The 18,934-nt window shown below is 37.0% G+C and overlaps 1 protein-coding gene across 1 annotated transcript in view; it reads right to left on the bottom strand.

Moving 5' to 3' along the window:
* PGBD5 (piggyBac transposable element derived 5) overlaps positions 1–18,934 on the bottom strand; it is a 699,910-nt gene that overhangs the window by 110,997 nt on the left and 569,979 nt on the right. The window contains exon 5 of the mRNA XM_044076084.1: positions 17,862–18,059. Within this exon, the coding sequence (XP_043932019.1) occupies positions 17,862–18,059 (198 nt within the window). The remainder of the gene's footprint in view (positions 1–17,861; positions 18,060–18,934) is intronic.

Raw genomic sequence — 18,934 nt, 5'->3', positions numbered from 1 at the left:
CCACAACAAAAAAATACCATCCACAAATCTGGCATAAAAAATTGCTGAAGTCTTCCACAGATGTTCACACTTAAAAATATATTTATCTTCCCAGAAGGCTAGCACTAGATTATCATATGAATTGGCACAGGGTGTGCCCATGGCAATACCCTGTACCTGCCTATAGTGTGTTCCATTACAAAGAAATATGTTATTTTCTAACACCAATGCTAGTGCTTCCAGGATTAAAGTATTGGTATTCTCATCACATATATTAACTATATGCAGTACCTCTTTCACTGCCTTTAACCCAAATTCATTTGTGAAGACCGTGAACAAACTGTTGACGTCCATGGTTACCATCAACACATTCTTGAAATCTAAAGTTTGGCAAGTATCATACAATTTTGATAAGAATTGTGCAGTGTCTTTCAAAATCCTAGGAAAATAAGCAAGCAGATTTTTCAATGTCTTAGCTAACATGTTCAGATGCAAGGTAATGCACATAGGTTTTCTTTTACTGTGTAAGATGTTATACATGAGAATGCTAGGTTGGGTAACACAGAATGAAACAAAAAGATGTGAAGCAAGATAGACAGCAAACTATGTTGTCATATGGGGTTAGATTTAAATGAATTTGTACTTTTGAAACCTGTTTTTAAAGCCAGAAGTTAAGGTAAAAAAGTAATGCCTATTTCCTTTTGCTGGGTTCACTTTTTTAGCGAGTTCAGCTTTAACTATTTAATTGACCAGTTTGTATATTCATGAAACTTGGATTTATTTTACCTGCTGCCTGCTTTACCTCTGGATATTTTAAATTGTTAGTGCTGTGTTTCCATACTTGGATTTATTTTACCTGTTGCCTATTTTACCTGTGGATATTTTGAACTCTGACTTGTGTTTCCACACTAGTGCTTTTCTTTGCACTTAGTTTTGATTTCTGGCTACTGGTGTAGTTTGTCTGCTGCTGGAATTTTTGTGTTGTACTAATATATTGTAGTTGGTGCCTATGTAATTTCAAGGGCAGGAGTTGTTGTTTGACCGGGTTACTGAGACAGCTACTATAACATGGAGATTCGCTATGTATGATCCAGCTTTCAATAATGCTACATTTGTTATTTATGCTACAAGCATTTATACTGGCCAGTTTTAGGCCTGTTGTGTTGAATTAGATGCAGGAATTTTAAGGTGACATGTAGCTATAATTGTTTGGACCTGAATTAAGATGGACATCTCAAGATATTACCAATTTTTGAGAGTAGCAGTAATGTTTAGCTAGTATATCTATACTTTTACCAATGGGTATTGAACTTGTTTTGTTTTGTACTGCAAGCTGGGAAGTTTAAGTAATGGCTTATGTAGAGAGGGTTACAGATTTAAGAAAATGCTTATTAGGAGTTGTGCCTAGCGTGGAAGGTGGTGGGGATATTTGCAGGAAATGTATCTGTGATGTGTAAGGAAGTTGTAAGACAGGCAATGAGGATGATGCAGAGAAAGGAGAGTTTAATATAATACAAGGGGCACTGAAGTGAAAACATTCTACTTGTGTTAGACCTGTCAGAAGTAGGTAACAGTGAACTAAGGCGGTGGTAAAAAGTTAGATTTTTTAAGGTTGTTGGGGAAGAGAGAGAAAGAGAGAGAATTCTAGGTATATGTAAAGACGGGTAAGCAGACACAGCTAGCACAGAGTGGAAGGATGTATCTGCCACCTAGGATAAGTGGCAAACAAAGACATCTAGGGATAAGATGAAGGGAAGAAGCCAGGCAATAGAAATACAACCTGTCTGATTCATAGGCTGTGGACAGGAGTAGCAAGTACAGCCAGTGAAGAATGGAAGAGCGTATATGCCACCAAGGTAACCTGGTAAAGAAAGAATTCTATGGATAAGGTGAAAAGAGAAAACTGCAAAACAGAAACACAGCCTGACTGCTGAACAGGTTGAGAGCAAAAAAAAAAGACATTTTTCTAAGATTATGACATGAATGGATGAAGTCCTGGAATAGAAATACAACCTGTCTGCTGGACACGTTGAGAGCAAAACAAACACGTTTTTTAAGATTATGAGGTGAATGGATAAAGCCCTGGAACAGCAATACAACCTAAATGCTGGATAGGTTGCAGGCAGAATAAATGAGCTTGAGTAAGATGAGGAGAGACTGGTAGTGAGCAAAACAGAGAAACTTGTGGAAGATGAGGGAAGAGCTGACTGAGATTAGACAGCAGTAGAGCAGCCTATCTGTCACAAAGGTTGTTGGGAAACTGAAGAAGCATACAGAATGGAGAAAAAAGAGTTGGGTGATCCGGAGAAATAAAAAGTTACCTGCCACCTAGTTTGTGAGAGGGGTAAGATTAGGAGGTGACTATAGACCAGCACACCAACCTATCAGCCACATAGGTTGTGGAGAAAATAAAGAATATTTATTTGTTTGTTGTGAACTCCATAAAAAATAGTTATAGTGTGTCTGCTTCATTGTTAATTGAAAACATGCTATACTCACAACTTTTCCTCTTACTTTTTAGACAGGACACACACTCTTCTATCTCAATTTCCCCTAACCTCTACTCCCTCAATAACATTATGCTCTCCACCTATAAACTCATACCCTACCACAGAAACACTACTCCAAACAATAAGTTCCCCATCTCATCTACCTACACAACCTTGAAACCAGACTCTAAACAACCAAAATACCTCTTCTCCCACATTCTCTATTCTACCTCTATCCTTACATCTGGGGACATACACCCAAACCCTGGCCCCTCTCCTTCACATATCTCATTCTCCCCATCCCTTCCTCCCCACTCAGCTGGTAGATCCCTCCACTTCACAGCAGTGAACACTCAGAGCATATGTAATAAAATCCCTAACCTCCATGCCTGACTTCTTCATAACAAACCTAACATTCTTTCCATCTCTGAAACTTGGCTTAAACCACACATAAAAAAACCTCTGAATTAACTCCACCCAACTTCTGTGCTATCAGAAATGACAGAACACATAAAAAAGGAGGTGGTGTAGCTCTTCTCTACTCCTCATCCCTCTCAATGACCCCTTACTCCAAACCTATCCCCAAATCTGGTAATGCTAAATTACTTCTAGCCCTCCTTCAGGTAAACAAATGCAACATTATCTGTGTTACTACCCTCTATATCCCTCCTGGAGACAATGTCTCAATCCTAGAAGACATTCTCTCCTGGCTCTTAATCAATATCACTAATGAAACTATAATTCTGGGGGATGTTAACATTAACTGGACACAATTCAATCTCCTACTAGCTCTCTAAATATAAATCTTTATAACTTTACGCAACTGATTAACTCCATAACCAGACCTTCCAAAGACTTCTCTTGTGGCAGTACCTTAGATTGGATCCTAGTTTCCCATCCTCATTTCTTCTCCAATAATGGTACCCTTCCAGACCCTCTAGGTGACCACCTTCCCACTTTTGCCCATCGCCTTCCCACCTTCCTACAACGTTCTCACACATACACCTCTACTCGGTACCTAAAAAACTTTCACCCCAATGCATTCTCTGATGCACTAAAGAATACTAACTGGAACCCACTCAAAACTCTACCCCTGAAAAATGTTGTTACCCACTTCAATGAAACCTTCTTAAACCTGCTAGACTCCATTGCTCACTGGAAAACAAAATGCACTAAAAGTAACTCCATCCCTTGGCTAACTAAGAATACCCTAGCCACCATGCATCTCCGTGATAAAGCTTAGAAATGCTACCATAAAACAAAATCTACTACTTCCTTTAATGAATACAAAACACTTAGCAACAAAGTAAAAAAACTTATTACCTCAGACCGCAACGCCTATTTTTCCACTCTCCAAGCCCACCACAACAATAACCCTAAAAAATTCTGGGATGGAATCTCCTCCCTTCTTAATCCAGGTAAAAAAGAAAACCCTTGCCCCAACACATATGCCTCTGACTCAGATTTAGCTACTCAATTCAACACATTCTTTCTTTTTCCAAACAAACTGATAACCATGATCCCCCACAACAACCTCGTCACAACCCCTCCTCCAGTATCTCTAGCTCCCAACCTGCACCCTTCTCCATGAACCCCATTCCCATCCCTACCATAAAAAAACTTCTAAAATTGAAACCTTGCACTAATGCTCCTGATCAAATACTGATCTACTTCCTTAAGAAAGCCACAGAAGCCATTGCCTTCCTCATCTGCATCCTAATAAATCAGATCAATTTTAGAAAGCCAGGTCCCCCAGCTCTGGAAAAAGGCCCTTATTATTCTACTACATAAAGGTGGTAACAATAATGAAATATCAAACTTCTGTCCCATCACTATCCTATCCCCTATTTCAAAACATCTTGAAAAATGCATCCATCTACAACTCTTACCCTATCTAATAAAGAATAACCTTCTTACTCCCACCCAGCATGGATTCCAACCAGGCCATAGCACCACCACCACTCTCGTCTCCTTCCTAGAAACCGTAAACAAAGCCTGTGACACTGGTCATATTGTATCCACCCTCTTCCTAGACCTCTCTAAGGCCTTTGACACCATCTCTTATAACCTTCTCCTTACTAAGCTCTCTAAACTAAATCTTTCTCACTCCTCTATTAACTGGTTCACCAGTTACCCATCAAATAGGCAACAAGCAGTTAAGTGGAAAAAAGCTACTTCACCATTCCTAAACACTCCCACTGGCGTGGACCAAGGCTCAATTCTAGGGCACCTACTATTCAATGTCTTCATTAATGACTTTCACCACGCCGCCCTTAATGCCAACCTTATCCACTATGCAGATGACTCGACAATAATCTGTTCTGCAACCTCCACCTCTTCCTTAGCAAAATTAACCCAAGATGCCTTCTCCTCTACAGAACAATGGATGCTAGATAACCACCTAGCACTGAATGCATCCAAGACCAAAACTAATGATATTCCCCCCCTCTAAAATAATCACATTAGACAAAAACTCTTTCTTTATCACCAGCCAAAATAACACTCTTCTTGAAACAGTCTCCACTGCTAAATTGTTAGGAATCATCATCAATGACCAACTAAAGTTTGATAGCTATATTCAGGCAAATATTAAAAAAACAACCCAACATGATGCTATGCAGGTAGGTGGATGCGCAGCTAAACCAACCAAGTAAACAACAAAAGGCCAGCAATATGCGATCCAGAAGTAACAAAAAGAAAATAATTAGGTCAAATACATATAGATGGCTGAATAATAACCCTTTATTAGACAGACCGGTTTCGGCAACCAATGCCTTCTTCAGTGTATGAACAATTCACCAAAAATGCAATCCATTTATAGACACACCCCACCTGTGAGACAGATGGAAAATGCAACCAGTATATATTTAAAGAGAAAGAACTGAAAATATAAACTGCAGTTATGCATGATAGTAAATGCAATCATGACTTGACAATACGTAACAAATATAACATAAAAATAGGTACATCATTGAAAATTGAGAAATAAAGAATAAAAAATAGAAAATATGTTGTGAACTAACCCCCACACATTGAATTATATGACATAAATGTAAATAATATAACTTATAGTGTAGTTATGCTGAGAACATATATCTTGCATGCTGTCATAACCATAAAGAGCATCACATCCAAAGCATGAAAAAAAGTGCGATGAGTGTTCCAACAGAAAACATGTGGTTAGCAATTGATGATGTAGCCGAATTCGAAAATCCATGCTTAGTCCAATGTTCCAATATAGTTCCTTCAGCTGTGATCGAAGCAGATATGTCGATATACCTTTGGCTGTCCTTCATCGGATCCTATATGACACATTAGAAAAACTATAAAAAAATATGAGAGATAGAGGCAAACAGATTACTATAAACCAATATCCATAATTATTCATGATGTAAATGTGATATATAAATCATTATGTATGAACATAAAACATAAAATGTACCAACCTATATCCTCATATTTACAAATGGTCATTTAGTCCAGGAGGGAACAGAGCGCCCAATGTAATGATCCAATGTTGTTCCTTATGAGTAAGTATTTTGTGCCATCCCTGGGGATTACTACGGTCCCCCATAATTCTATCTATAATTACAAAAGAAAATTGTGCTTCAGGATGTTTCAAAATGTGCCTATATAAGGCATTAGTTTCCTTCCTGGTTTTAATGTCTGATCTATGTTCGTTGATGCGTGTTCTGAGTGGTCTAGAGGTTTGGCCTACATAAAAAGCTTGACACCGACATGTTGCCAGATAGACCACCCAACTGCTACTACAGTTGCCAAATATTCTGCATTGATACACTTTACTGGTATTGCGACTTGTAAATTCCTTACTTTTATTGATTTGTTTACATGAACCACAATGGCCACAAGGGAATGTACCCACTAATACATCCCCTGACATAGTCATTTGTTGGTGTATCGCTCCCCCACTTTCTATATGTTTGAAATGTGAAAAGAGAGAGCCAAGAGTTCTGCCTCTCCTATAGGAGAAATGGCATTGTTGATCCAATATTGTTCTCAAATATTCATTGGCCATGAGAATATTCCAATGTCTATTAATGATACCCTTGATAACATTGGAATTTCTGCCAAAGGTGGTGACAAACCAAATGATATTCGTAGAGCAATCCCTAATTTGAGATTGATATTGTAACAAAGTTTTTCTCTCCATATTATTAGTCCAATTCCAGGCATTAAGAATGTCTTGATGTCTGTAACCCCTGTTGGCAAACCTATGATAAAGATCCAAGCCATCCCTATCAAAATTACCCTGTGTCGAGCTCAGGCGTTTGATACGCATAAATTGGGACTTGGGGATGTTGCGGCTGGTGTGGCCTGGGTGCATGCTAGAAGCATGCAACAAAGTGTTGTATTGAGGGTATTTGTGATAAGATCTCGTGTTCAACGTATGGTCTGTGTTTCTGGTAACAGTAACATCCAAAAAATTAATGCTTTGAAGATCGTGTGTTACCGTAAACTCAATACCTCATACATTTTGATTGAGGTATTCAATGAATTCCTGTAAATACCTGACATCTGCCCGCCACACCATCCAGCAATCATCCAAGTAACTGCGCCAAATATCTATTTCCACCAGATAGATATTGTGTAGTGGATCATAGATCATGCATTCCTCAAAGAATGCCATGAATAAATCTGTATAAATGGGAGCAAAGGATGCTCCCATCGCCGTACCCTGCAGTTGCCAATAGCATCGTCTTTGAAAATAAAAGATATTCTTATTGAGGACATGTTCCGTCATACAGATAAGCAGTGTATTGAACCCAGGGGAGTATAAAGCAGCCCTATCTAACCAATATTGTAGGGCCTGTAGGCCAGCCCAGTGTGGAATGCTAGTATATAGGGCCTTAACATCCAATGAGCACATGAGCCACCCAGGCTCAAGTTGACAATCCTGTATAATCTGTAGAAATTGGGTCGTATCCTGCAATCTAGCCCTGACAAAACACAACAGTGGTTTAAGATATTGAGTAAGAAAGGCAGATAAAGGCTCCGTCAAGGACCCAATTCCAGATACAATCGGTCTGCCCAGAGGATTTGTAATGGACTTGTGTATTTTTGGAAGTAAATATAAGATTTGTTTCTGAGGATCCTTGACAGTTAACTGAAAAACACAATTTTTGGTTATGATGCCCTCCTCAAGGGCAAGATTCAGAAAAGTGTCTATTTCCTGTTTGAAGTGAGTGGTAGGATCATAGGCCATGTACATATAGCATCTTTTATCAGACAGTTGAGATTGGCCCTCATTCAAATATGAACTCGTATCCATCACAACCATGGCTCCCCCCTTATCTGCTGGAAGGATGGCAATATTTTGGTTCTCCCTTAGCTCATTGAGAGCAGTAGTTTCCTGTGTTGAAAGATTAGATCTCATTATGTCATATTCCCTATGTTCAAAGTGTAGGTCCCTAAGGACCGCTTGCATAAAAACAGAAACATGTTTGTGCATAGGTGGTTGAAAATCAGACTTAATGAATCTAAACTCATCAGTTCTTTGAGAGTCTCTATCTGCAAAAAACAATTTCAAATTCAGGTTACGACAGAAGCTCATAACATCAGTGACAGTGCAATATTCATTGCAAAAAAAACCCAGGGATAAAACCTAAACCTTTATTCAGAAGTTGTAAATGCTGTACAGACAATGTTTCTTTAGACACATTCAAAACATTTTGATTGACCCCCTGATTTAGGTTAGGAAGTTCTGGATCAATCCCTCAAGGGAATTGGGCATGTTTGCTACCTTTGTGTTTGCATCCACCCCTACGCCTGGGACCTTGTCTAAAGGGATTGCTCTATTGGATTTTTTTCTATGTGGTGAATCCTTGTTACTGGAACTATCATAATCGGTACATGAAGAATCCTCCCCTGATGTGCTGGCACTTGTTTGATCCCTGTTTTTCAAAACAGACCGTGGTCTTTTTTTATTAAAATTATTACTGGGAACATTAGATGTAGAACCAGAACTAGTACCCATAAATCTCACTGTTCTCTGGGAGTCAAAAGGACGCCCCCTTTGGTAGTCCATATAATCTCTTTTAAACTTTTTTATTTTTCTATCTTTAGTAATTTTATCATGGTTTGTGAGTTCCTGTGATAATTTGTTAATAGAGTCTTGAAATGTGGATTGAGACTCAAATCTTTTGCAATCTAAACACATAGTTTTGACTTCCTGGAGATTAATATCAATCATACGTTCATAATATTGGGCCAGTATGTGGACAAAAAGCATGGACCCTTTCTGTAAGGCTTCACGCCACTCATTAGATAATCTGTCTTCTTGTCTGCCAACCAATGGTTGTAGCCGAATTCTGAGACCCCTAGGGGCTATGTTTTTATGTAGATATGCCCGGAACAAACGTAAGTGCCATACGTTTGATCTTAGGTTTTTAAGACCCTTGGAAAGGGAATTAAATGCCAATTCACAATTCATGGCTGATTGTTCCACTGATTCATTGGAATTGCTGCCCGGCGAGGCATGGATACCAAATACCCCAATATCCTCCCAATCCGCACACAATCAAGTTAAGATACTGTCTAGGTCCATGCTAGATATATGATATAAGCCAAAAGACAGAGACCACAAGCCAAGACAAAACACTATAATAGAGAATCAATATTCAATAATAATATGTAGTGATAATGGGTATCAGCCCCTGTATCACATCAAGATTCCCTACTGTCTATCAAAAAATTATTGTACAAAGAGGAAAAAATACAGAGCCAGCACCGCAAGCAAAGATGTCATATGTTAAAACAGAAAACAGAAATCTGTATATGCAGTATATTCAACTTTGAATTCAGTGTTGATGACCTCTTATGATGTAGGTCTGTCATACAAACATCAGGAACAGTGCAAGTGTATAGATAGGCCCAATAAATGGCCAAAGTCAATATGATGTTAGAGAACAATCGACACCACAACACTAAGTGACACAAATGAATTATTAGGCCTGCAACTGCACTACAATTATACTTGCTAAAACCGTCAGTGCCCAGGGTAAGAACTGATAAGGTATATCCAAGACTAATATGTTGATGTAAAAAACATACAATGGTAATAATGCCTATAATAACAAATAGACCAGACGTATGCCAATACTATAATACCTAAATGGTAAAATGTATTGTACTTGTATTTGTGAGAACAGTATTAAAAAGTACGTATTCAAAACTGTAATGGTTTAAAATAGTATACTTGGCCCCCAAAAAACATGCTACAAATCCTAATATATGTATATGCACACAGAGAAATATTATTTGTGACCAACACAATAGAGAGATGACATAGTATGGGGAAAAATAATCTGGCACAAGAAAGGTGTTCCCGATAGTGGTGGGTAGTCCTTGACATAAGAGATACAAAAAGTTGTTAAAAATGCATCCTTACAAATGTAAAATGACATATACATATGAATAAAGTTGGAAAAACATATATTGAAAAATATTAATACTCCCAAACCAGCTGTATCATCCCACCAACAGCTTCGTATCTTGTTCGCCAAAAAAAGCTATACACAATCTGATGTACCAACTGATCGCCAGCTTTCTGTTGTAAACAAAACGATTAATATAAACCAAAAGTCACTAGTGTCCCAAACATACAAATCTTGCTCTTTGTGCTTGTCCGAAATCCACCACCGTCTAATGTTCCTCCAGTTACATTAAGCATGGACATTCATAGTTCCCCGACCAGTTGTTATATATAAATGGCGAGAGTTCGACTGAAGCACCCAGTTATTTAAACAGACAACTGAAATTGCCAAGCAGTCCGATGTAACCACTTTGTTCTATAAAACACAGCACCAACCCCGCTTTATCGAAGATCAAACAGTTTATGACCCTTTGTACTGATCCAAAATATATGACAGCCTGAAATACCTCCAATTACGTTAAGGTCATCTAACAGCATAGACATCTGTAGTTTTACCCACCAGTTGTTTTGTAGAGTGGAAAAAAGACGACTGAAGCTCTCAATGGTTTAAACAAACATTTCAAATTCCCAAACAGTCCAATATAACCTCCTGCTTCAATAAAACACTACACCAACCCTTCATTACATATATTCAAGCCATATCAAACCTTGGATGTGTGGTCCTGGAAACAACAACTGCTCGTTTATACATGTGTTGCGTAGGCCCCATAGGAATCCACAAACGCCACCAAGATAAGCAATAAACCAATGTCCAAAGAAGTCACGAATCCAATGCCAAGGAATTTGAAAATATCATTCAGTCGTTTGTTGCATACATACTATTTTCCTTTTCTCACAGGTGAAATAGCCAAATGATTCCAAAAAGCTATATATGTCAGGGGAGGATTCCCCTTATTAAAAAAACTCATAAGAAACTTGGTATGCTTTATCGCCACAACCGTTTCATCCCTCCCTCCACCAGACTCATTTTTGCCAATACATACCTCATCCCTTCCCTCCTGTATGGTATCTCTATTCTTACCAATCTGCAATCCTCCCTCAAATGTAAAGTCTCCTCCTGTTACTATAAAATCTCAAAATTTGCAACTAGCCACAGATCCAATACCCATCATTGCATTTCCTTGCACCAACTGAACTAACTTGAACTCCCCAATTATCTTACTTATATCCAACTTATCCAGGCACACAAAATTATTTTTTGCCCCTCTCTGCCCCTCCCTTGCCTCTACCTTCCAAATGCATCATCCAAACAGATGCCTTTGATCTAACTTCCAAAATCTAATCGATCTACATAAAACCTGCCCACCCTCCAGGCAAACATCTTCTATTCTTTTGCTTAGTACGTCACTGGAATTCTCTCCCATCTCTTATCCATACCACTAACAGTCTCTCTATCTTTAAAACTCACACCTAATCTCACAATGGGAATGCTCTTGCTCTCATGCTACATAATATCCTACTATAATTCTCTCACTACCTTACATATCTACTAATAGCTCTCTTCCTACATAACATCCTACTATAATTCTCTCACTACCTACCATATCTACTAATAGCTCTCTTCTTACATAACATCCTACTATAATTCTCTCACTACCTAACATATCTACTAATAGCTCTCTTCCTACATAACATCCTACTATAATTCTCTCACTACCTACCATATCTACTAATAGCTCTCTTCTTACATAACATCCTACTATAATTCTCTCACTACCTAACATATCTACTAATGGCTCTCTTCCTACATAACATCCTACTATAATTATCTCACTACCTAACATATCTGCTAATAGCTCTCTTCTTACATAACATCCTACTATAATTATCTCACTACCTAACATATCTGCTAATAGCTCTCCTCTTACATAACATCCTACTATAATTCTCTCACTACCTAACATATCTACTAATAGCTCTCTTCCTACATAACATCCTACTATAATTCTCTCCCTACCTAACATATCTACTAATACCTCTCTTCCTACATAACATCCTACTATAATTCTCTCACTACCTACCATATCTACTAATAGCTCTCTTCTTACATAACATCCTACTATAATTCTCTCACTACATAACATATCTACTAATAGCTCTCTTCCTACATAACATCCTACTATAATTCTCTCCCTACCTAACATATCTACTAATACCTCTCTTCCTACATAACATCCTACTATAATTCTCTCACTACCTACCATATCTACTAATAGCTCTCTTCTTACATAACATCCTACTATAATTCTCTCACTACCTAACATATCTACTAATAGCTCTCATGCTACATAACATCTTACTATAATTATCTCACTATCTAACATATCTGCTAATAGCTCTCTTCTTACATAACATCATACTATAATTATCTCTCTACCCAACATATCTACTAATAGCTCTTTTCCTACATAACATCCTACTATAATTCTCTCACTACCTACCATATCTACTAATAGCTCTCTTCTTACATAACATCCTACTATAATTCTCTCACTACCTAACATATCTACTAATAGCTCTCATGCTACATAACATCTTACTATAATTATCTCACTACCTAACATATCTGCTAATAGCTCTCTTCTTGCATAACATCCTACTATAATTATCTCACTACCTAACATATCTACTAATAGCTCTCTTCTTATATAACATCGTACTATAATTATCTCTCTACCCAACATATCTACTAATAGCTCTCTTCCTACATAACATCCTACTATAATTATCTCACTACATAACATATCTGCTAATAGCTCTCTTCTTACATAACATCCTACTATAATTCTCTCACTACCTAACATATCTACTAATAGCTTTTTTTCCTACATAACATCCTACTATAATTCTCTCACTACCTAACATATCTACTAATAGCTCTTTTCCTACATAACATCCTACTATAATTCTCTCCCTACCTAACATATCTACTAATAGCGCTCTTCTTACATAACATCCTACTATAATTCTTTCACTACCTAACATATCTACTAATAGCTCTCCTCTTACATAACATCCTACTATAATTCTCTCACTACCTAACATATCTACTAATAGCTCTCTTCTTATATAACATCCTACTATAATTCTCTCACTACCTAACATATCTACTACATAACATCCTACTATAATTCTCTCACTACCTAACATATCTACTAATACCTCTCTTCCTACATAACATCCTACTATAATTCTCTCACTACCTAACATATCTACTAATACCTCTCTTCCTACATAACACCCTACTATAATTCTCTCACTACCTAACATATCTACTAATAGCTCTCATCCCACATAACATCATACTATAATTATCTCACTACCTAACATATCTACTAATAGCTCTCTTCTTGCATAACATCCTACTATAATTCTCTCACTACCTAACATATCTACTAATAGCTCTCTTCCTACATAACATCCTACTATAATTCTCTCACTACCTAACATATCTACTAATAGCTCTCTTCTTACATAACATCCTACTATAATTCTCTCACTACCTAACATATCTACTAATAGCTCTCCTCCTACATAACATCCTACTATAATTCTCTCACTACCTAACATATCTACTAATAGCTCTCTTCCTACATAACATCCTACTATAATTCTCTCACTACCTAACATATATACTAATAGCTCTCTTCTTACATAACATCATACTATAATTCTCTCTACCTAACATATCTACTAATAGCTCTCCTCCTACATAACATCCTACTATAATTCTCTCACTACCTAACATATCTACTAATAGCTCTCTTCTTACATAACATCCTACTATAATTCTCTCTCTACCTAACATATCTACTAATAGCTCTCCTCCTACATAATATCCTACTATAATTCTCTCACTACCTAACATATCTACTAATAGCTCTCTTCTTACATAACATCCTACTATAATTCTCTCACTACCTAACATATCTACTAATAGCTCTTTTCCTACATAACATCCTACTATAATTCTCTCTCTACCTAACATATCTACTAATAGCTCTCCTCCTACATAATATCCTACTATAATTCTCTCACTACCTACCATATCTACTAATAGCTCTCATGCTACATAACATCCTACTATAATTCTCTCACTACCTAACATATCTACTAATAGCTCTCTTCCTATATAACATCCTACTATAATTCTCTCACTACCTAACATATCTACTAATAGCTCTCTTCCTACATAACATCCTACTATAATTATCTCACTACCTAACATATCTGCTAATAGCTCTCTTCTTACATAACATCCTACTATAATTATCTCACTACCTAACATATCTGCTAATAGCTCTCCTCTTACATAACATCCTACTATAATTCTCTCACTACCTAACATATCTACTAATAGCTCTCTTCCTACATAACATCCTACTATAATTCTCTCCCTACCTACCATATCTACTAATAGCTCTCTTCTTACATAACATCCTACTATAATTCTCTCCCTACCTAACATATCTGATAGCTCTCATGCTACATAACATCCTACTATAATTCTCTCACTAACTAACATATCTACTAATAGCTCTCATCCCACATAACATCCTACTATAATTCTCTCTCTACCTAACATATCTACTAATAGCTCTCTTCTTGCATAACATCCTACTATAATTCTTTCACTACCTACTATATCTACTAATAGCTCTCCTCCTACATAACATCCTACTATAATTCTCTCCCTACCTAACATATCTACTAATAGCTCTCTTCCTACATAACATCCTACTATAATTCTCTCACTACCTAACATATCTACTAATAGCTCTCTTCCTACATAACATCCTACTATAATTCTCTCACTACCTAACATATCTACTAATAGCTCTCTTCTTACATAACATCCTACTATAATTCTCTCACTACCTAACATATCTACTAATAGCTCTCTTCTTACATAACATCCTACTATAATTCTCTCTTACCAATCATATCTTCTAATAACCTCCTTTAGCCCATAATCTCCAGAAGGAATTTGCATTCTTTTTTTTTTTACTACCTTAATTTGTTTATAATGGAATTTTTCACAGGCTAATTTATTGTAACTGTTATTACCATGCATTCTCTTTCTAATGTCTGATAAACTGTTTTGTAAAATTTGTAGAAATTGTTATCCTGTAATCTTGTAATTCAGAAATGTATTATACTTGTAATTTACTGGAGCTTTTCTCCCCAGGATTTAAAATGGGGTCCTTGTGGCCCAATGGACTATCCTGGTAAACAAACTGCAAATAAATAAATAAATGTAATTAAGGAACACCTTATCATTGCTTCCAATGTTAGAGTTTAAGTTGAGTTTACAGTAACATTTGGAAGGTGCATGTCTTACTAATTCTGTCAGTTCAGTTTTGTTGAATTTATAATGCATATGTATGTATAGACTGTGTGTGTGTGTGTGTGTGTGTGTGTGTGTGTGTGTGTGTGTGTGTGTGTGTGTGTGTGGGTGTGCTCATGTGCACGTGCATGCGTGTGCTTGTGCGTGTATACATGCACACTATCACATGTTTTTTGTGCATCTTAGCCTCTTAGCCAATGCCTAATATGATTTCCAGAAAGACTTAATACCTAGGAAGGTAAAGTAACTGCAATGGGCTACAGTTGCTGTAGTACAAATAACAGCTACACAACAGGGACTGCTATCACTGATCTCATAAGTGCATATTTAACTTTGGGGTTTTAGTTCAGAATATTGAATCTTCTTTTTGTCCAGATGAGACACAGTTTGGCTGAATCACATTTAGCCAACAGTGGAAATGTTTTCTGACAGCTGCTTGGTACCCAGGAGGACCCGTGTTAGAACCCCTGCCATAGTTTTCACTGTTTTGCTACGACAGGTTTTATACTATGAATGACAATACGGATTGTTGATAGCTGCAAGTATGTACACCATGTGCTAATGATGTCCAGACTCATGAGGTCCAACTTTGATAAAAGAGTGTTTTGTTGCTTGTAAAATTAGCTGACTTACTGGACCTTTGAGATGGTCATGAGCTCTGTGCATTCTTCAGGGGACACCTTTCAGAATCCTCCATGTCTCAGTCCCTGCACCCTTACTGTTCTCCATGTTTCTCACTGAGTTACCTCTTGATCTCCTCAGCTGTCTGTAACTCTTTTTCCATAATTATGAAGAAACTGTAGCTTTTTGAATTTAATAACATTTAGAGTTATTGCCTTGCTAACAAACTAATTAGTAACGGTCAGAAAAATAAAAGAATGTGAACGCCCAGCATGATGGAGAGTACAGTGAATATGCTTTACATGTCCAACCCCCACACAACTACGACAAACAGATCAGTTTAAATATTTTACACACTGGCATGACTCAATCCTGTCCTTTAAACCCTTTGTACAAAATTGTGTTTACAACATTATAAAGCAAATTTGACTGATTTGTAAGAATGTCAGCTTCCTGGAAGCACATGGATCTGTCAGTGCTTATCCTCTTCTATCTCTGCAGATGTTTCTGTTCAGGTGGATTCCTGTTCTATCAGTGTGAGATTAACCACTATCAAATGATTTATACCTTTAATAAATTGCACTTGTAAGTAGTGACATTTAGCACACTGAGCTAAAATATTAAACAAATTTTAGAAGGGGTCAAACCTCTGCCACCACTGATGTGTAGGCATGCCCCCATCACATATCTCTTCATATGACAACTCTCAGAAATTGGGAAAAACTAACATGTCTCCTCCAAGAACTGTGAAATCAAACTTAAAAGCACAGTATCTGTGACCCAGCCAGTTTCAACATAGTGGAATCAAAGTTTCTCCGTTGTTATTTTGTGACATTGTGTAATAGCACATGATTCTGTTACCCATTCCTTGTATTTGACTCCAGCACTAAAATGGCTACTACATCTTCTCGGACCACTTAAGCTTTCCTCTTCAAGCAGACAATACAATCATGCACCGAAGGAGACGTGATTATTAAGAGAAGTACCACATTATCCTGTATACACTAATCTGCTACTCACATAAACACTAACACTCAGAAACATGATTAGACTGGAAGTCTCTAGCTATTATTTCTTATTTGCTTGTTATATGTTATATTCTGTTCTGTTTTTACTATCTTATTCTGTCCTGTCTTTTGGGTTAACTAGTGAAATGCGACATACCCAGCACCAGTAGCTGGTCACTGTGGAATGTAGCAGACATCTAAGACTCAGTCGTGTTGCTGTGATAAGGCAAAATGAATGATGTATGTTTCAAATCCTTTATGTACACAGTGATGTTTACAGCAAAACGACCTAGGATAAATTTTGTTTTTTCGTTTTTACAATATGACTACTGAAATAAAAAAAATAATGCTGTAGCTATAAGGAAATAAAAATACCTACAAAAATAGCCAATACTTTGAGTAGGTCTTCTGCTGGGAAAAGGATCTATCTGTGCCTTTAAAGGAGTCCCCTCTGCTGGCTCATGTTGGTATCATAAAGACAAGCTAACAAATGCTGCAATGGATCTTGGGAGGATTCACACGTCATATCTTATCGAACCAAGTACTAAATGTAGTGTTTAATAACTGAAAAAATAGAAACTTCACAAGAAAATGTAATAAGAAAAATATATGAATTATATGCTGACACATGGACAAAGCACAGATATGGGTAACTAGCAGAAAGTGTACTTTAAAGGAGCCATATGTGGTAGCCAAGATTAGCAGATCAGAAAGGATGCCAGCTCTTTTAGGATAGTTTTTTCCAATTTGTAACCACTTAGAAAAGCATTGCTGCTGTCTTTGTTAGGTGAAAGTTACTTTCTCTAATGCAGATTCATGTATACTGACATGGAACAGAGGACAGAGAAATACAGAGACATACTTAAGGTTTAATAACTACATTATTTCACTGGCATCTCATCCAGATGCATTAATATCCTGACGTGCTAATATTGTACATTCCACAGTGACTATTTCTGTCTTACCTGTTTGCGTAGGAGAATAGGCATTGGTCAGAAAACGGAAATGGCCTTTGTTATACCAGCAGATTAAGGACATGCTTCCTTTCATTTTTATTCTGTACTGCCCTCGTGACGGTGGACAGTCAGAATTATTTAACATAGATGGTGGCAGACCTGTGCAGTCACTCTTTCTAGTACTAAGCAATCCACAGAAGTAAATCCCTGCAAATGAAAAAAAAATCATAATTATGCAATGTGATACATTCACCCAGTAAGTTGTAGTTTAAATTCGTTGTTGCCTTCATAAGAAAATGACAGGTGCAGCAGTGAGGAGCCATTTAGCTAAGGAAGACTGATATGATTTAGTAAACCTGTCACAATCCCGATCTGCTGATGATAAACAATGACCTAATTTAATCCATTATTCTGACAGCAGTTACTGTTGATTAAACTTTGCAAGGCTCAGCTATGCTAAATGATGTTTCCAGATTTAACAAAGGTCAGTGGCAGGATTAACAGAAGACAGTTTTCATTTCCTAATGTGGAAATGTACTACACAGAGTTCACATTAATCATTCAAAAAAGCTGCAAATACATCAGAGCTTCAGATATGCATTTTAGTGCATTTCTACATGCATGTGGATTATAGCAAAGAAATCAAAACTAAATCAAGATCTGCCAGAATCATGTTTTCTCCAACATTATGGTGTTATATCCATGGCTACTGTTTGAATATACACTCTCTTAAAAGAGGTATTGCCATTAAAATGTATGGCTTTTTCATGGGTGTAGCTAAAAGTTTTGGAGCTGTGTACTAGATTATAGAATGTAGCCCAACACACACACACACACACACACACACACACACACACACACACACACACACACACAGGAGACTACATGCCTCTGTACAACATACTTCATCAATACTGCAGGAAAAACAGAAACAATAAGACTTGAGAAAAAAAGATAAATTTATAATATAAAAGCATAGTTAATTTGTCAGTATTTATAACTAGAGTTCTAGCACATTTTACTGCATACAATGAATAAATGACTATGAAAAATGTACTATCATGGAGTTTATGGTATACGCC

This window comes from Protopterus annectens, chromosome 1.part1 (assembly GCF_019279795.1).
Source record: "Protopterus annectens isolate FY-2018-M chromosome 1.part1, PAN1.0, whole genome shotgun sequence".
NCBI classification, from domain to species: Eukaryota; Metazoa; Chordata; order Ceratodontiformes; family Protopteridae; genus Protopterus; species Protopterus annectens.
This window is presented reverse-complemented; position numbering and strand designations above follow the sequence as displayed.